Source organism: Corvus moneduloides, chromosome 24 (assembly GCF_009650955.1).
Source record: "Corvus moneduloides isolate bCorMon1 chromosome 24, bCorMon1.pri, whole genome shotgun sequence".
NCBI lineage: Eukaryota > Metazoa > Chordata > Aves > Passeriformes > Corvidae > Corvus > Corvus moneduloides.
This window is the reverse complement of record NC_045499.1, coordinates 6,177,609-6,197,291: the sequence shown is the minus strand read 5'-3', so window position 1 is coordinate 6,197,291 and position 19,683 is coordinate 6,177,609. Positions and strand designations below refer to the sequence as shown.

The 19,683-nt window shown below is 54.6% G+C and overlaps 1 protein-coding gene across 3 annotated transcripts in view; it reads left to right on the top strand.

Annotated features, from left to right (window-relative positions):
- Nucleotides 1-19,683, top strand: part of PLXNA2 (plexin A2) — a 145,216-nt gene that overhangs the window by 47,310 nt on the left and 78,223 nt on the right. For all 3 annotated transcript variants that reach the window (XR_004244347.1, XM_032132796.1, XM_032132798.1), the window contains exon 4: nt 11,552-11,686. Coding sequence is in view for 2 of the 3 variants with exons in the window: in XM_032132796.1 (XP_031988687.1) it covers nt 11,552-11,686 (135 nt within the window). In the remaining variant the exon portion in view is untranslated. The remainder of the gene's footprint in view (nt 1-11,551; nt 11,687-19,683) is intronic.

The following is a 19,683-nucleotide window of genomic DNA, read 5'->3' as shown; positions in this document are numbered from 1 at the left end:
CTCTGCCTCCCCGTTGGCACACACATCCACGTTCTCTGTTCCTCTCCCATCTGCTTCCCCTTCCCAAATTTCGAACATTTCAATCCTAAAATTTTGCCTTCATGTATATGAATGAAAGAGAAAAATATCACTGCAAACCATACGGGCTCAGTAGCTGGGATAAATTCTGATCTGCACCACAAAACCCCTCCTAGGTGTGGTCGCCTCCAGCTCTGGTTGTGGTGTTGGTGCTGAGCATCCCTCACGAGGAGACTGTTTCTCTGTCGGGGTCTCAGTTGTGGCTCTCAGATGCTGAATTTAGGCAGGCGGGGGTGGTGCTGCCCTAAAATCGCGGCGTGATCACTGCGGGATGCAGATGGGGTGAGGGTGCCACTCCGACACCAGCGGAGCAGGGGCTCTGGGTGAGCTGCGGGCCTTGTTTCATGCCCAGCCCCTCGGGATGTAACTGGAGCTCGGTGGAGCAGCAGTCTGGGGGAGATGAGGCCTCTTGCAGCAATGAAAGCACTTAGAGCTGTTTAGGGAAGCGGCCTGGGAGGACAGCACAGGGGGAGTCGTTCCAGTGTTGAATTACTGCACCACACACGCAGTATTTGCCTAGCCAGCTAGACCTGAATTGCTGTTCAAACACTGCTTTGCTGCCTGACGTTGGCAATCAGGGAGCTAATTACACTGGATTAGGGTTTTTCTCTTAATTACATGAAAAATTTAGCGCGGCTGATGTTCACGAGGCTGCAGGGGATTAAGGCGGAAGCCGTGTGTTTATCTACAGGTCAATTATGGAAGCGAGAGCAGGAATGTGCCGGAGCTTTGTCTCTGCCATCCCTGCACCCCAGCCTGGACCCATCTCCTGCTGCTGATTTTGGGCCCTGGGCGCGAGGAGGGATTGGCTGAGCTGGCTGCTGGGGGAGCAGCAGCGGGGCGTGGGGAAGAGCTGCCTCTGTCCTGCTCCTGTGGGGTTTGTCAGCTCCGGGGTGGGTCTGTTCCACCTCCTCGTGCTCAGGAACCACAAGCAAGACCGTTCAGCACGAAGCCAGGCTCAGGCTGCTGTGTCCCGCTGGAGCAGGGCGTGCAGGCTCTCAGCTGTGCCGCTCGTGTGTTCCAAACCTGTTCTCAGCTCCAGTCCTGCAGCCACAGCCCCTTTTCCCCTCCCTCCTCCCAGTCTGGGGTGTCTGACGTGTCTGGTGTGCTTTGCCTGGATCACCCCGTGTTGTTGCTCCATCTGCCCTTGTGTCCCTGTGCCAGTGGCATCCGTGGCCACCAACAAAGAGTTGTGGCATCAGCTGTGTCCCTGTGATTGCCACCGGGGGCAACATCACCTCTTTGTGATGTGTTTTCCCTGCGGATGGGGTGAAGAGGGAGGCTCTGTGTCCACCGGTGGCTCTGCCAGGACAGGACAGGGCTGTGGCTGCTCTGCAGGGAATTTCACAGTGCTTCAGGTGTTAGACCCAGTCCTGAGTCCTGACTGGTTCAGAGGCACAGGCAGAGCACCCAGCTCCTGCAGATTCCTCTCTTTCCCCAGCTGAATTTGAAACCAAACTCTGAATCTGGGTGTTTGAGGAGCAGCAGGCTGATCCACCCACCCTCCCTCGCTGGCCCGATGCAGAACAGGGCAGTGTGTGCTGGCTCTGGGGAACTGCAGCTCCAGCACTCCCAGGACAGGGATGGACAGGGACAGAGGGACAGGGACAGACGTGTGCTCTGAGCCCAACCCAGCAAATCCTGCTGCGTTCGAGGCTGTGCTGAGCAGAGTTCCATGTGTTGCATACACAGATTATTCAGAGCCAGCTCATCTGCTTATCTGCTGATTAATTCTGTGATGCTGCAAAGGGCATGTGCCGAAGGCTTAGGGAGTAACAGTGCGGAGATGGAAGAGATTTTGCTTTTTGTTTTTATTTTTATCCTTGATCTGCCCCAGAATAGCACTAGGGAAGCAGCTCAGAGGGGCAGGAGGAGCTTTCCTCACACAGCGGGAACCTGAGCTACCTCAAACCTCTGTCTGATGGAGATGGGGGCATGAAAGAGCAGATAAGGAAGTGCAAGGAGAGATTCAGCCCCATGGATTTATACTGTAGAGCCTCCCCTCAGGAGTCTTTAATGCTTCCAGGACAGGGAAAGTACCAGGAAATGTCCCTGGGCCCCAGCCAGCCCTGCAGGTCCTGCAGGAGACACGTTCACTGCAGCTCCTGTGTGCCCAGAGATGATGAAAAAGCCCCACACACAGAGCCTGTCCCTGCTCTGTGCTTGCCCACAGCCCAGCCAGGCTGCAGGGGCAGGGGAGAGCTGACGGAGCCGTGGGGCAGTGCCAGCTTGGCCGGGGCTCTGTCCTCACACGACCTCACTGCAGGGCTGCTCCTGCGGCCAAACCCGGCCCTGTGCGGTCAGGGACGGGCTGGGGATGGACACTGAGTCCTCTGGGGGACTCTGGGCCATTCCTAACCAGAAAATCCCATCCCCACCTGCCACTCTGCATCCTGCTGGGCATTGGGGTGCAGCAGCGATGTGGGAGAGCCTCATTTCCCGGGATTTGAGCGGAGCTGAGCGCTCTGTAATTTTCTCACATCCTCTGCCCGAGCAAGGTTAGATCTGATCAGTAACACATGACTGGCTCTGCATGCACAAGTGAAACCAAAAACATGCACGGCCTCCTCGTTCACCTGATGGTTCCTGCCTGGCCTAGAGCGGCGCAGATCCACCAGGCAGGATTTACCCACAGGTTTATAAACCCCAAAGACAATAAAATTTAGATTCTCCTATTTCCTTCTGGGTTTTGGCCTCAGAGTTTGGCTCATGTTCCAGCATTCCCGGGAGGTGCTGGGCAGGAAATCGAAGCCATTTGAAACATATTACTTACATGATGTTTTCGAAAAGGAAAGAGAATAATATTTCCTGAGGAACTCTGTGGCTCCCACCTGATCAGCTGGAAGCCGTGGCTTCGGAGAAACAGGGTTTTTGTGTGGCAATTTTTGACAGTCATTTAGTTTTTTCCTCCTTGGGGACAATCACGACTCACTGAAGCTCATTTAGAGCAAACTTCACATTAGACAGTCTTGTCTAAGTGGCTTTTGATGCCATTTTACATGGCCACTCAAGGTCAACAAAGCAAACTAAGCAAGACCAATCCCTTCAGCTGTGAAATGCAGTGCTGGAGGAGGATGTTGGTGGGGGGAGAGAGCCTGGCCCGGAGCTGTGCGGGATTATTCAGCTGGAAGGGCACAGGTGAGGTGTGGACAGAGAACACAGATGCAGGGCTATTTTGGGGGCTTTGGGCAAGAGCTGCAAATGGTTTGTGACAAGCAGATACCTGGTACCTCCCTCGCCCTAAATAACACCAGAACAACACCAGCTCTGGGCTTCCTCTCATGTTTTCTGTCGATCACAGGGGCTGAGGCTCAGCACTCAGCCCTGTTTTCCTTCCCTTGGGCTGTTACTCCCTCCCCAAAGGCCACTCCCAGCTCCCTCCATCCCTGACCGTGTCCTGCAGGCAGGGACAGGGAGTTGTGGATTTCTGTGCTGGCTCATGGGTCCCTTTGGGTGCCTGCTGACACCGAGCCCAGCTCTGGGTCAGGGCGAAGATGGCAACAAGGGCAAAGAGGAAGGGAATGACCCAGGGTTTGTGGCACCCAGAGGGCTGAAGGGCAGCCTGGGGTGTGTTCCCTGCACACCCAGGGTCCCCAGCTAACCCTCCATCCCTGCTCAAGGCTGCCAGGGCCGTGGAGAACAGGATGCTTTAGGAATAAAAACCCCTCTCTGCCTGCTCCTGGAGCTGTCCCACTCTTTCCTCGCCTGTGCTTTCATTTGCTTCCCAGCTGGAAGGGAAGGAGCTGCACTGAAGCTGCCCGGAGCAGGAGGAGCAGGGGTGGGGCCGGGAAAGGATGGCAGAGGCTGAGGAGCAGCATGCAGAGGGGTCAGCATGCGGAGCTGTGGCACAGCAACACCCACCTCGTTCCTGCCTCTGGGAGGCCACAGCTTCATCCCTTTGATGGATTCCTTGCTCGGTGCCCAAATGTAAAGCCTGGAGTGGAGCAGGGCTGTTAATGATTCCCAGCTCCCAGAGAAGCAGCGAGACACCTCCTCAAAAATCAAACAGGAGAGTAAAGGGAGGAGGGGCTGACCACAGGGAAAGGACAGCACTGCTCACTGGGGCTCTTCCTGAGGGGACAGATTAGAAGGGGACAGGTTTTGAGCCCTGAGCTCTCCTCCTTCTGCTCAGGGAATCCCCAGGACCCTGAGTGTTCCCACCTTTTGAGGGTTGTATCTGATGCTGCTGGAAGGTGCGAGGCTGCTGGCCCTGGACCCCCGGCCATTGTCTCTTTGCAGCAAGTGCTCCAAAAGAAAGCAGCCCTGCTCCTTCTCAGCATTCCCTCATCCCTGGAGCCCCACAGGTTTTTATTCTCTACCTTCTGCTTTTGTATTGAGCCCTCTCCTGCCCTGCATTTCCTCAGTACTATAGAAGACAATTCTTCTGGGCACCTCACACATCATTTTTTTCACCTCATCTGCTGGTTTTAGCTGATTTAGGGCTGGTCTGTGCCATGCAGTGGTTGGTTCCAGCACCAGGGTGTGCAGAGCCTTCCTGAGGGCACAGAATGGGAACGAGCTTCCCTCTGGACAGGAGGGAGAGCTGGGCCTCCAGGAAAAGACAATGCTGCTGATTTAAAGCACCATCCAAAGCAATCCAACCTCGCCAGCCCAAATTTGATTCTAATGAATCCATCCCCGGAAGAATACTACTTAATTAATTAGCAGCTCATTTGCATGAGGTGGCATGTTATTAAAGTTCTGCTGCTGCAAGTGGGGCTGTGACAAGGTGTGAGCTGACAGCTTTTCAAATAAAAAGTCTTTTCAAGGAATGATCTCCCGAACTGGCAGCTTTGTTCTAAATGAGCCTCTCATGCAGTAATAAATTAAAGACATGGGGCTGCTGATTAGGCTCTGCATGGTGCCTCTGTGCCATCCTCCCTGCTTCATCCTGCAGGATCAGCTCTGCACAAGGGTGGAGGGAGCAGAAGGATGGGAGAAGGAAATAAAGGTGTGGAGAAAGAAAGAACCTCTTCAGTGGCAGTTTCTCTTAAGGGTTCGTCCTGTCAGGATCTCTGAGCTGCTGCTTCACCCCAGCAGTTGGCTCCTTCCCCTCCAGAACCCTGCAGAAAGGCAGCAAGGGATCCTTCTCCTGATCTCCTTCCTCATGGGAATGGGAAGAACTGTGTTCACGGAAAAAATGTTCATGGAATCTCTTCTGGCAGATCCAACATTGTGGGTGCACCCCAAAGCTGCTCCTTCACCTTGGCGTGGCAGCTGGGTGTCCCTGGCCAGGGGACAGTGGGGCTGTTGGTCCAGGTCATGGGCTCACAGAATGGTTTGGGCTGGAGGGACCTTAAAGCTCATCCTGTTCCATGGGCAGGGACACCTCCCAGTACCCCAAGGTGCTCCAAGCCCTGTCCAACCTGGCCCTGGACACCTCCAGGGATGGGACATCCAGAATCCATTTGGTGCAGCAGCCTGCTGAGTGTGATTTGAGCTTTAACAGGGAAGGAACAGTGGGGTTTAATTTGTTTTGTATTTCAAAACCTCCCTGGCCTTCCCTGGAGGTGAGCTCACACTCAGAAATGCCAAGATTGAGTGCTCAGGTGTCTGTTCCACCCTGGGCAGGCTGCAGTACACTTGCCAGAGGCAGGAAGCCTTCCCTGGAGGAGCAGTCCCTGAGGCCTGGCGCTGCAGCCGCAGGAAGCGCGAGTTAATTCGGGTTGGTTTGTTTGTTTGTTTGTTTGTTTGCTGCGTCACCAGCGCGGTGCCCGGCGGTGTGTGGGTGCTGCAGACACAGCCCCGCTCCCCACGGAGCCGCTGCCAGCCCGGGGGGCTCTCGGTGCCCCCTCAATTAGCCCAGCGCTTCCTCTGCCTCCCGGCGCCTCTGGGGAGCTGCAGCTTCCCGGGCTGTGCCTTTGAACGCTGAGCTAACATTTCCCAAGCAGAAAGGATGGGAAGCACAAGTGGGTGTGAAGCAGATGCACAGAGACGTTTCTGACACCGGTATTGGACCCACTGAGCCCTCAGCTCTGTGAGCAGTGTGGGGCACGGAGGCTGAGCAGAACACGCCCAGGCTGGAGGCCCCCTGCCTCCCCCTGCCCAGCTGCTGCCCCACGTTACCTGCGAGTGCCCAGGCCTGCCCCTGGCACCTGCTCCCCTCTGCCCATCCCTTTCCCAAGGAATTAGCCCAGGCATCCAGCGGCACAGCCAGGAGAGCCTGCACATCCTGCAAGGGAGGAATTGTCTGAGCCGAGGGCAATTTAATCCATGGGGAAAGGTGGGATCCAAGTGAGGCAGGGACAGAGGAGGTCTGTCCCCTTGCACCTGGGGCTTTCCTGAAGTTCAGGGAGGGGATGGAGGAGGGAAAGCTCTCCAAGAAAGGGGATTAGAGTTGGAAAACGTGAGCAGAGAGAGGTGGTCATGGCTTTGTCCCTGCCTGGATGCTCTGTGTGCCCTGTGCCCAGCAGCAGCAGCGGGGAGAGGCTGGGAAGCACAGCTGGGTTTGCTTGGATGGAGCTCTCGTGTCCCTTTGAAGTCCAAAAGGCAGAGGAATGGTGACACCTGGACACGTGTGGCCCTCATGGAGGACGGGGGAGCTGGGGGAGTCTTGGGGTGATCCCACCAAAGTGCCAGGGACCTGAAATCCAGACTTTGAGCAGTCTCCTGGCAGATGAGAGGGTGACACGATGCCAGCGGCTGCTTGTCACTGGCCCCAGTGGTTCATCCCCTTCCCAGCCGGAGCTGCCACCCATCACTGATGCCACAGCTGCCCTGCTCAAGGCCCCTCTCAGGCACTCTGGGAAAGAAAGATCTGTGTGTGGAAATTTAAGGAATGTTCCTGGCACCAGCAGGCAGCGCTTGAGGAAAACTCTCATCTCCAACACAACCCTGAGCAGGGCTCCCTCCAACAAACCCTTCACCAAACTGAATTCTCTCCCCAGGGTTTTGCAAGGGCAACCCCAGCAGTGATTAGTGAGTGTATTTAATGTTTAGTTGGACAGTGTAATTCGGGAAAGGATGGATTTTCTGCTCCCTCAGGGACCAGGTCCCTTGGTCTCCAGGAGCTGCTTTGCTCCCAGCCCCTTCTCCTGGCCGCGCCGTGACTCCTGCAGGGAACCCATCCATTGAGGCTTCGCCGGGCTGACTTTGGGGCAAGGACAAAGGTGATGCCCACTGTGACAGATCCATTCCAGCCTAATTTGGGAGGAATGCATAAAGAAAATGTGACAGGAGAGAAGGAGACTGGGAGATGAGGGAGCCTGCAGGTAATGAAGTTAATTGGATATGCTGATTTGAATTGGATGTGCATGTAAGGTTCGTCATTAACTTCCTCACGGACACATCTATGATTCAAAGGAAAGATACTTAATGGGATTACTGTTTCACTTGAATTCCGAGGGGGAGACTTCCCACATGCAGAGGAGGGAGCCCAGTCCATTCCTGGTGTTCCTGCCTGCAGGAGGGGCGTGCAGGGAAACTTTTCCAGGGCTGGGCTTCTCCTCCTGTGGATGGGGACGTGGTGAGGGGTGCTGCCGGAGGCTCGGGCCCCTTGCACATCTGCATTAGCAAATTCAGATCCCAGATGTGGGGTGGATTGGCAGAATGATCCTCAGAAACACCCCCACTTCCCTGGCTTTAGTAGTGATCTGGAAATGGGTCCAGTCCGGACCAGCAGCGAATCTGGGGGGTGCCTTGCTCCCAGAATTCCACAGAGGGTCTGAAGGGCTCTTGGAAACTTCTCGGGTAATGATTTGCAATTCCAGTTCTGGATTCTTCCCTCCTGGAGGTGGCTGTAGGTGTCAGAGGATGCAGGACCAAGAGCATCACACAGGCCCAGCTTTTCACTTCGTTGTCATTAAAAAAATAACCAAGTTCAGGCAGTGCCTGCTGCTCCTGGCCCTGGGAATCATCTCAGGAGCCCCTCCATTGCCTCCCTGGCTCTTTCCACATGGCAGCCCAAAGTGCTTTGGGACTCAGCAGGCGCCTGCAGATGTGGGGAGGAGCTGCAGCTCTGGAGGAGTTAATGGGTGGCCTTGCTGCAGGACCCAGGGTGGGGAATCAGTCCCTTCATGCATGGACTTATTCAGCTGTTTTTTCTGGCATCAGGCATTCCATCATGAGTCAGCCTCGTGGAAACACCCGTAATGAAAGCAGACAGGTAATTTAATCATGGAAAGTTCCTACAAAGAGATCCAATGTCTTCTAATGGGAGCCTGCTGGGAGGGACTGGAAGGGAGTGCAGAGATATCCCAGCACTGGCACTGGCTGGGCAGAACACCTGAGGGGAGCTTTCCTACAAGAGGTGTGCTGGAGCTTCATGTCCAATTAGATCCTTGAATGGCTCCTACATGGCAGCATCCCGGTGGCACAATGTGGTATTTTGCTAATCTCTGGTGATAAAGCCCAGCTTATGCCTGCAGCTGCATTGTGGGGGTATTACAGAGCTCAGCGTGAGCCCAGCTCTGCAGGGCTGCAGCTCCCTGCACCCAGCACATCCTGCTCCATCCCGAGGGGCTGCCGCTGGCCCTGCGAGCCAGGGATGAGTTTGGATTTGCAGATTATGTCATTAGGGACTTCTCAGGAGAGATTTGTAAACATCCATCAGGAGGGGAGGGCTGCATCTGGCCCAAGCAGCTCTTCTGGTTCGTGTCCGAGTGCGGGAGCCTGTGGTGTGTCCTCCTGGGCTCTGCTGTCCCTCTGATCCCCGTTCCAGCTCACTGAGGTGCCTCTCCCCGCACCTGCCTGCTCCACCCATCCTGGCTCTGCTTCCCTCTGTGCCTCTCCGTGCCATCACTGTGTCAGGAGACAGGGAGAGTGAGGGGACATAACCAAACAGCACCACCGGAGCCCAGCCCCACCCCTCTGCTCCCCTCTCCCTCATCGCCGTGCCAGGATGAGCCCTGGATTCGGGATGAGCCCTGGATTCGGGACGAGCCCTGGATTCGGGACGAGCCCAGGGGTGCAGGGTTAGTCCCACGCTGCTGTTCCAGGGACAGGTCAGGAGCTGTCTGGCCCTGGGAGGGCACCCATACGTGAGGCAGACGAATTATTTCCCTCTCCAAACGTCAACAAGAAGCTTCCTGCTGTGTGAGATGATCCCTTTCTTCTTCCTCATCCACAGGAATCATCGCTCTTCTCTGACATCATCATTTGTTGCCATGGAAACCGAGCCCTGAGCAAGAGATGCAGTGGAGCATCCTGGTGTCAGTGGGTGCCTCTCAGCCCTGGGCTGTGGGCAGGGGGCTCTGGGGTATCTGGGGGCTCAACACCCACCCAGGGAGTGGGGCAGGGGGGCAGCGGGCTCTGCTGTCCCCTTGTCCCGTGCCCTGAGCCACCTCACCGTGACAGGCTCCAGGAGAGCCCCAGGGCTGCTCCCCGGCCTTCGAGGGGGCAGGAGGGTGCAGGCAGCACCCAGCACCCCGTGCTGTGTCCCAACACTCCCGCTGCAGGCACGGCTCCGAGCCCTCGTCCAGGCTGGAGGAGCCATCGGGCACACGGCGCTGTCTCCAACCCAGAGCTGCAATTCCCAGTTGGAATTGGTCTGCACCAGGCTTGTCCAGTGGTATCTCTCTTTATTAGCCCTGTCTGACCTCATTACTAGAAAGAAGCTCAATTTAACGAGCTGCCGGTGCCCTGAGGGAACTCTGGAAAACAGTTGTTTTTCACAAAGGCTGCTGATCCTTCATGTCCGGAGCTTCCATTCCGGTCCGGCCATTAATCAGGCGTTTGCATGGAGCTGTGGCTGTGGATCCCTGACAGCCCCGAGTTCTGCTGTTTACTCCTCAAGTGATTTTTGTCCCTCTGTCCCTGGTGGCTCCCAAAGCAGCGTGGGTGACTCGGGCTGCAACACCCAGTGAGGCACTGGGCTCATACTGGTGTGAGCCTGCCTCTAATTCTCGGTGTTTCACGGGGGCTGTGATGATCCTAATTCTCACAGGTGGAATTAAAGCAGGATTTGACCTTCTGCCTTCTGGGGGATTTTGCTTTCTGAAAATTCAGGGCTTTCGAGGCAGGCTTGGGCTGGCAGCTTAATCCTGCCAGAGGCTCCGTGCCTGGCTGTGGGTGTTCAGCAGACCACTCACATTCCCACCTGATGTTCTTTTATAGCACTGAAATCTCAGGAGGTAAAGAGGAGAAGAGAGAAATCCAGAAAATAAATGTGTTTGTGTGTACCCAACGTGTCTGTACATGGCAGGAGGCACCGAGGCTCTTTCCAAGGGGAGGATTTATTCGGAGCAGGGTGTAGGGGAGCGTCTCTGCTCTCGGAGGGTGAAGATCTCCTGGTATTTCCAGCTGGGGTGGCTCATTTCTCAGATAAATCATAAGATGCTTAACAGCCTGCTCCCTTACCTCCTGGGGACGTGAACCAGAAAAAAGAGCCAGCCCTTTCTGTGCTCCCTCCTGCCTCTTCCGAAGGTTTAGGCTTCGGCTTTTCCTGCCTTTGCAGCCAGGCAGGGAATAACGGAGCAGCAGAACGGGCTGGGGCAGCAGAGCCCGCCTGGAGCAGAGGGCATCTCTGGGATAAGAGATGTTTCCAGGGCCGTGATGCCTCTCCTGCGTGGGCAGCAGGCTCATCCCGGCCCATTCCCGGCCCATTCCCGGCCCATTCCCGGCTCCCTGGCCCGGCAGCGCTGTCGCTGCGAGCCCTTGGCTCTCCCAGCCTCGCACACACCGCGTTGCCATCCAGTGGCTCTCCAAATATGCAAATCCTGGTGGGAAAGACAATGTAAATAGTTTGTTTATCCTCCTCCCTTCCCCTCGCACAGCCCCCGAGGCCATCAATTATTAACTTTGGGAAGAGAAGGCGGCTGCTGGCAGGGACGGCGTTTGTCACAGCCTGGGCTGGTTTTCCTGCAGGAGCAGGGAGTTGTTTTGGAGGGACGGAGGGATGCCTGGAGCCCGAACTGAACGGGCCGTGTGGTGCTGTGTCAGAGCTCTGCTCTCCCAGCAGAGCGGGCTGGGCTGGCTTTGCCTCACTGAAGCCAGCAGACAGGAAAGTGGCAGCAGCATCTCCAGGTTTTCAGCAGAGATGATGCTCCAGGAGGATTCCGTGGCAGGAAGAGGTGATGGAGAGTGTCCAAGTGTCATTCTATAGGTGTCTAGAGAATTACAGAATAACTCTGCAGTGTCTTGGCTTTGCTGTTGGCTGTAGAGTTTTGTGGTCTCCTTTCAGGCTTATTTTAGAGAGAACCTTAAAAGTTTACAGTTTTCCTTCCCCCTGGATGGTCAATCACAGCTCACTGGCAGTCTCTGTGCTCACCTTGCAACCACAAAACTTTCTCATTATTTCAGCTGGATTGGGAAAATCACATTGGCTCCAGTGGAGAAGGAACCTTTGCTCCAGCTCCTGCTCCCACACACTGCCTGCTGGCTCCTTACTCCCTCTCCAGCTGGGAGCTGAGATTTTTGAATTAATTCCTTTTCCTACCTTGTCCCCCTCCTCCTCCCATCACCCCACCATCCCCCGAAGTAAAGCCGGAATTTGGCTGCTGTGAGATCCGCTCTGATCTGTGTGTGCTCCTTGCAGATCCGGGCAGACGGCCCTCCCCAGGGTGGCATTCAGTACGAGGTGCTGACAGTGTTCAAGGACGGGAGCCCGGTGCTGCGAGACATGGCCTTCTCCATCGACCACAAGTACCTGTACGTCATGGCAGAGCGGCAGGTGAGTGTCTGCTCCCCTGACCCCTTCCTGAGGAATGTGCTCTGGAGCACACAGAGCTGAGCCCCGCGGTGCCGGGATGGGGACGAGAGGTTGGAGCGCCAGGAGGAGCTTGGGTTTTTCTGCCTGCGAGCAGAGATGGGCGTCAGTGCTGGGGGGAGAGTTGTACCTGCATGGTCCTGGCTGGAAGTGCTGGGAACTGAGCTGGTGCGGGGCTCTGAGCCATTCGTGCCTCAGTGCTGAGCTGCAGGGATTCCAGGGCTGCTGCTCGTGCAGCGAGGCTGGCAGGCTGGGGGTCTGCGTGGGTTTGTCTGGGGGCATCCTTCAGCACAGAATCCCAGAATCCCTGAGGTTGGAAAATCCCTCCAGGATCATCGATTCCATCCTTTGCCCCATCCCCACCTTGTCCCCAGCCCAGAGCACTGAGTGCCACTTCCTTGGACACCTCCAGGGGCGGGCACTCCAAACCTCCCTGGGCAGCCCCTGCCAAGGCCTGACCGCCCTTTTTGTGTACAAGTTCTTCCTGAAATGGCTGAACTGATGGGGGCTTTATTTCTCTGTGTATTTCTTTGTTTGTTTAGCTATTTACCAGCGTGTTTGAAGGGGTTGCCAGTGAGTGATGCTGCACAGAGGGGGGACCAGGCTCCACTAACCCCGGCTCTGCTCTGTGCCAGTTCTGCTCCTGCCCCGGGGTGGTGCCCACCCCAAAAAAGCACAACCCAAGTGATTATGATGGGAATTGATGGCTGGCAGTCCACGGGAGGCTGGTGCTGGGGGAGCCAGAATGATGGCAATAATCTGGGGCCTTCTGTTCTTCTCTGAGGCACAGAACCACTCGGAGCCCCCCCACTCAGATTTCTGGGCTCACTGGTTCTGCTGAGCATTTTCCTGGCTGTTCCTCAGGCCTGTGGGATTCAGGTTAATAGGGCTGGTGCCTTGTGGGTGCTGGAGGCAAGGGAAGGGCTGCACCTGGAGCTGTCTGGGTGCTGTTAAATTGTTCTGTGTGCAGCGAACCCTCTGGTCACTGGCAGCTTTCCACCGGTCCTCCCTCCCACCTGCTCTGAGGTGCTGCAGGGAGGTGTTGGTGTGATCAGGGATGTTCTGATGGGGATAGAGAGCAGCTCCCCTTGTACCTTGCACTGGGAGCCTCCAGCTCCTCCCAAAGCCAGCAGAACTGTTCTCCTAACCTACGGCAAGAAAGAAAAAATTGGGAAACCCTTTGCTTGGTTATAAGGTCATTTAAAAGCAGGGAAGAAATGTTTTAGAAGAGGGCAAAGTCTTCTCCCTGCTGGAAGCATCGAGTGAATGAATCCCTGATGCTGAGGAAGGCATTTTGTGCTTGTTAGAGGCACTCAGGGACAGACACTTGCATGAGCAGCCACAAATTTCAGATCCCATTGCAGCTTGGGCTGGGATTAGATGGCAATAAAGGGGATCTGTGCAAACTTTGCAATTGAATTATTTTATTCAAATGTTAATGCTTGGTCACTTTGTGGAGGAGCCACGTGCTGCCGTGCTCCCACCAGGGAGGAAACGACCCAGTGTGGATCTCAAACAGTTGAGGAACTGTTTTCATTAGGAGCAAAATCCAGTGGGAATGCCTCTAACTCATCTTTTATGAGGCAAGAGCATCTTAATATTCATCAAAGCACTAATTTGCTTAATTGTGAAACAAAAAGATGTGAAGAGAATTAGCAAATAATAGAATATTCCTGGAACATCAACTCCATTTTCAGCCACAGCTCTGCCTTGGGGAGACTCCAGGAGCTGGAGGCTGTTGCCTCTCATTCCTTGCAGGATTTGCCACAGGATTTGCCTTTTGCCCTCGTAGCAGTGCGTGCTTTGGGTCCCAAAATCCCAGCATCCGATGCATATGGATCTTGTCAGCTCCTGTGACCCCAGTGCCCCCATCCTGGCAATGTGATAGTTCAGCAAAGTGCAGCCAAGAATATATTTTTCCCTGGGTTCTCTATAGAGGAGGCTGATGGTTGGAAAGGGGTCAGCACCAAGAGGAGGAGAGAGGTCCAGTGGCTCCAGAGGGCTGAGGCTGTAAATGGTGGGAGGTGCCCTCAGAAGGACTGAGAATGTACAGCAAAGAAAGGCCTCTGAAAGCTGGAAATTCAGAGCAAACAGAAATTCTGCCACAGGAAAATGGCACCGAGAGCAGCTGCTCCTGGCAGGGATGGGCTGCACGTTAACGTGGGGGGAGGATTGTCCAGAGCCGGGATTTGAATATCTGCTGAGACAGAAACAGGCCGAGGCCTGTGTCAGAGCACGGCTCTCGAGACATGGCCGGGGTTGTGGAACTGAGCTGGGGAAGGGGCTCCCCAAGAGAGCTGGGGCAGCTCCTGAGCTCCTTCGGGCTCGGAGACAGCCAGCCCTGGGATGAGATCTCGGTGCAGCACCGGGACTGTGGGGATGCTTCCCGACAAAGGATGGAGCTCCTCGGCACGGAGCCCGCCTCCCTTCTGTGCTAGCAGCAGCCAGGACCAGCTTTGTGCTGAAATGCACCCGGGAAAGGAGCCTCTCCCTGCTCAGAGCTGTGGTTGTAGGCACAGCCCTTCCCCGCTCCCCTGGCTCCTGTCCCAGCCCCGTCTGTGCTTTGCTCCAGTTTTTTCCTCCCTCTTTTTTTGAGCTCTCCCTGAGCCTTTCATGTCTCGCTGCCAACTCCTTCCAAAGCAGAATATTTGACATTTGATTTCACTCCCACAAAGCACAGGAGCAACAGTTGCACAGCCCAATCCGGGGGAGAGAGGAATAAAGAAACTTTGCTTCCAGACACTCGGAGTTCTGGAACCACGCGGTTTAAGGGTGGTTATTAGGAGCTGTGTCAGGTTTCAGATACTCAGAAGGGGAAAAGAGAAGTGGTTCTGACCCTGTTTAAAGCAGGAATTAATTTCTCTGTGTTTCTGGAGCAAACAAAGCCCATTTCTGCCCACGGGCTGAGCAAGGCTCGGAGAGAGCTGGGTGGTGATGGGAGATGGAGATGGAGATGGAGATGGAGATGGAGATGGATGGCACTGGAAGAGCTTTGTGGGGTTCCAGGGTGGGTCTGGCAGGTGCTGACAGAGTTACTGTCCCCAAAATCCCAATTTTTGAGTCCTGTCCCCAAATTCACCATGAGTTCTGTGGTGGGTCAGTGTCGGGGGGACCAGCACGGCTGCAGTTAGGAGACCATGGCTCTTCTCAGCCACTGCCTCATTTTTCACAGACAGGCAAATTCAATTAACAGTTTCTATCAGGAAAAAAACCAAAAACTCCACAAAAAATAAAATATTGAAGTGGAATCAGTCACGTTGCCTCTTTACTGGCCACGGGTGAGATGTGGGCATGCACCCAGGGCTGATCAAACAGCAGGTGAGGGGTGAATGGCAATGCCCTGACAAATGTGGGGCCACCAAGAGCCCCACAATTAAAAATTTCCCATTTTATCAGCGAGTCTGTCACAGAGCCCACCCCAACAACCCCTGCACGTGCAGGAAATCTTCTCTGCTTTCCTCCCTTCAGAGGGAAGGACTGGGGCTCGCAGAAGTGCTGGTGACACTGAGGAGAAGTGGCTCTGTAGTGCAGTTGTGGAGCAGGAATTGTCTGCCTGTCGGGGACACAGTCGGGTTCTTCACTGTGAGAGCTCGGCGCGTTCCAGTTCCACCAGCCCTGTGGGATGAAGGGGATTTGATGGCCCCAAGGCCGCAGGAGCCCCCTCTGCTCCCTGGGGCAGCAGCTCTGCCTTGGCTCCCATCCACCCCCAGCCCTGGCAGGGCTGCTGGGCACACTGCAGCCAGGCCTTATGTAAGCACCAGCAAAAGTGGGGCCAAAGATTTTTGCAGCTCTTGGCAGAAGAACGAGTTTGGCTATTTTTAAGCCGGGAGTGAGAGGAGCTCAGTCAAACCCGGGGCAGGGATTGCCGGCTCCAAAAGATTTCACCACCTAATCAAGGGCTGTAAACGTGGAATTTAAATCAGCAGGATCGAGACGCCCGCAGGAAGCACTCCTTGGAAGGAACATCCTTGTGTTGTGGGGAGGAAAACATCCCAGGAGGGCTCTTTCCATCCCTGCCAGCTCCAAGCCCTGTCCACCCTGGTTTTGAAGTCTCCAGGGACGGGGCAGCCGCAGCTCCTCCTGACCTATTCCCAGACCTGTTGCTTTTCCACCGACTGAATTTCCCCCCTCCCTCTCCACATCCATCACTGTGGCTTTAGGTAAAGAAATTGTCTTTCAGTCTGCTTTTAGGAGCAGTGAAATATTTGCTTTGCAAGTGCCCCTGTGCCAGGAGCTGCAGCTCTCCAGGGATAATTTGTTGTGCATTCCCCTGTCCTGTAACCTCAAGAGGTTTCAGTCTTGTGAAAACTGCTTTGTTTTGGACTGGACTTTCTGGATGCTGATTGAGGGGGAGGCAGACGGGAGCTGCCCGGATGATTTAGGAGAGGTTGGGATTGGAGCGAGGGCTGAGAAAAGCAGGGGAGCCCATCAGTCCTGGAGCAGCAGGGCTGTAAATACTGATGGTGTCCTGAAAAGAACTGAGAAAACATGATAAAAAATGCAGGAGATGTGGATAAAAGGGTCTGGAGTCATCAAGAGGGAAAAAATGAACTGATTAAATTTTTAACTACATTATCTGCTAGTTGAACAGCCAGTTAGCTGGACATAATCTCAGCAGACTTTGAACACTGGCACAGGGCAAAGGGCTTGGCTGAATCCCACCAGAGGTGTCCGAAATCCTGCCTCCCGTGGACTCCTCCACCTGCTCATCCTGTGCCAGCCTTTGCCCACAGGCTGGGACAGAGAGGGAGCTCGGGATGGGGAGAGGATCCTGGAGGAAGGGCTGTGCCCTGTGGGGTGTTGCACAGCTCCTCTTCCACGCCACCTGCTCCTCCTCCACCCTGCCCAAGTTCCTGGCTTGACGCTGACTTTTTCCACTTCCCTCCCCGCAGCCAATTAAGAAATTCTGCTAAAAACTTGCCTGAGATCATTAACAATGCCTCTCTGACAAGGAGGATGTGTTAATTAACATCAATTGACCAAGAAGCCCAGGCAGGTGGGACAGCCTGCTGCCTCTGCGGTGCCCTGCTGCCAGCACATTTGTCAGGCCTGCAGAGCTCTGGCCCTGCTGGGGCTCTCGTGCTGGTGGCCAGACTGGTTCCAGTGCCTCCCCACAGCCCCCAGCTGGCCGGGATGTCTGTCCAGACACAAAACAAATGTGGGCAGCTCAGGGCAGAAGCCGTTGAGGTGAGGAATCCTTGAAGAAGAAACTTTCCGGGAAGAAGTGGTGGAAAGCGCTGCAGTGTGAGCTCGGGGTCGGTGGGTTTGTTTTTCCTGGATGAGTTCTATTTCAGACATTGCTCGTGTGGTTGTTCCTTTCAAGTGCTGCCTGCCTTTGCCTGCAGTTTGTTTGTTTTGCTTCGGTTTTTCTTTGTATTAGGGCTGTTTCTTCCCCTGCCAGTCACAGCCACAGGGTTCCCATGTGTTTGCTTCGGCATTTGCTTCCCTTTCCAATTCCTCCTCTTCCACAGACCCATTGTTCCATTCTCAGGCGAGCCACCACAGTCCTGAAGTATTTCTAGAATTTCCCTTACGTGCGGGTTCCCAGGCACAAAGCCTCAGCTCCCCAGTGCTGCGGGGCTTCTAAAGGGACCTGTGGCATCCTCAGGAGCTGGGGCAGGTCTGGTGTCCCTCCAGATTTGATGCCACCACCCCTGCTCCATCCTGAAAGAAGCTGAGTTCATGGAATCCCAGAACTTTTGGGGTTGAAAAGAACCTTAAAGATCATTTTGTTCCAAGCCCTGCCATGGGCAAGGACACTTTCCACTGTCCCAGGTTGTCCAGAGCCTCGTCCAGCTCCGTGGGTGATGCTGATGGGTTTGAGCTGGGTTTGGAATGCTGCAGAGCCCTGGCTTTGCTGCAGGATCTCCTGTCTGGATGGACAGACAGACCCAGGTGTCCTTCCTTAACAGCAGCAATGACAGACAGAGCTGTATTCCCAGCAGGGAAAATGGCTTGAAGGAGGGATCTGAAATGTCACACTTGGTGCTCAGCTCTGAAACTTAAAAACAAGTTTGGATTCCTCTTCCTCTTTAAACTTCCCCTCTTCTCCCATGCTCGTGGCCCTGGAATGGTTTGTCTTTCCAGCAGATGAGGTTGGTGGGTACTGAGCCAGCGAGGCCGGGAATTGCTCACGCTGGGCGCCAACAGAAAGGAAACATAACTCACAATATGCTGAGGGGAGCTCTGAAATTGCACAAATTATTCTATTTTATACTTTAATTAGTTTGAATTAGCAATGGGAATAGATGCATAAAATGATCCAGTGAAGGGTGAAATGGAAAAAGGGCTGTGGTGTGGAGTACCACTTTATTATTGTGGGATTTGTGCAGACAACGTGCAGGAGCTCGTCCTGCTGGATCTTTTTCCTGTGAGGACTTCCTCATCCCTGCAGGTGTTTGCCTCATCCCTGCAGGTGTTTGCCTCATCCCTGGCAGTGTCCAGGGCCAGGCTGGACGGGGCTTGGAGCAGCCTGGGACAGTGGGAGGTGTCCCTGCCCATGGCAGGGGTAGAACAGGATGGGGTTTAAGATACTTTCCAACCCAAACCATTCCTGGGTCTGTGACTCTGCCAGGAAGGGCAGCAAGTTCAGGCTCTCTCCTGCAGTGCTTCCCTTGGGCCAGGCTTTGCCTGATCTCCTCAAAAGCCTGGGACAACGTGGTGCTTTTCTGGTGGCTGTGTGGGCTGGGGAGCAGCTGAGACCCCCCCCAGCAGTGGCCTCTCCAGGCTCCCAACTCCTGCTTGGACTGAATCTGAGGCTTGAAGGGGCAGAAGGATTTAAGAGAGTTCAAATTCATCCTGGCTCTTAAACCCTGAGCATCTTTTTCTGCTTTTCCCTCCAAGGTTCTGAAAAATTCCCCCAGATGAGGTGGAACTTGATTCAGGCTCCTGCAGGTTCCAGATAGGTTGAAGATGATGGATGTGCCCCAGGGAAAGTGGCTGGAATGGTTTTGCAAGCTGGGTCTAAATATAAAAGTTAAAGCTGGTTGTAAAGCAGAAAAAACCCAACTTTTTGTGACGTTTGCTCTTGCTCTCCCTCCTCCTCCTCCCCTGGAAATGTATTTCCTGTTATAAGTTTGCTGTGGCAAGAAACGTTGAGATTTTCTGGAGCATGGGTCTGGTACAGGGATTTGCCTGGGATCCCAAATGGAAATCCTGGGCACCGAACCTGGTGCAGATCCTGCCTTTCTCAACAAGAAATCCCTCCATCCCCGAGGTCCCTCCAGCCCCATCCCTGTGCTTTTCCCAGGAGCCTCTTGATGACTGTGGCATTTCTGGCTGGTGCTGGTGAGGGGAAGGAGCTCCATCAGTAACCCTGTATTTATTTGAGCAGCGAGCAGGAATGTGCCCGGCAGACTAAACACTCCCTGCTCCCCCTGCACCAGGGGCTGCCCCTGCCCTGCCAGGGCCTGGCCCTGCCAACAGTTCTGGGGGCCAGGCAGAGAGGGGGAGCAGCAATTGTGGCCAGGAGCTCTCTGTGTGGGTGTTAAAGAAATTATTTTCCTTGTAATCAAGCTTGGGACGTGCTGCTCACACGGGGGGATTGTTGTTTTCCCTCTTTATTTTCCCTCTGCCTTTTCCACCGGTTTCTCTGCTCCAAACCCCACCAGGCTGTGAACATTTTGCTCTCCACTCCCAGATTTTACCCTCCCCAAAGCCCTACGAGATGGAGCAGCAGTATCACTTTTTAGATCAGGATTGAAGCTCTGTGACCTATCCTAAGTCAGGAAATCTGGGAGACCTCCCAAATTTTTAGTCCCACATTCCATTCTTCACTTTGCTGCTGTCCAGGTCGATGCTCCAACGAGGAGGGTGTGGGAAGAGAAGGCAGTGGATATGGTTTGCTGTGCCAAATAATTTATAAAGACCCCATCGATTTGGGCATCACCTTCCCAACTGCAGCTGGGAGTGAACCTTTAAAATGGATAAATGTTTGTGAAAAGTTGATTCCGGCACACAAA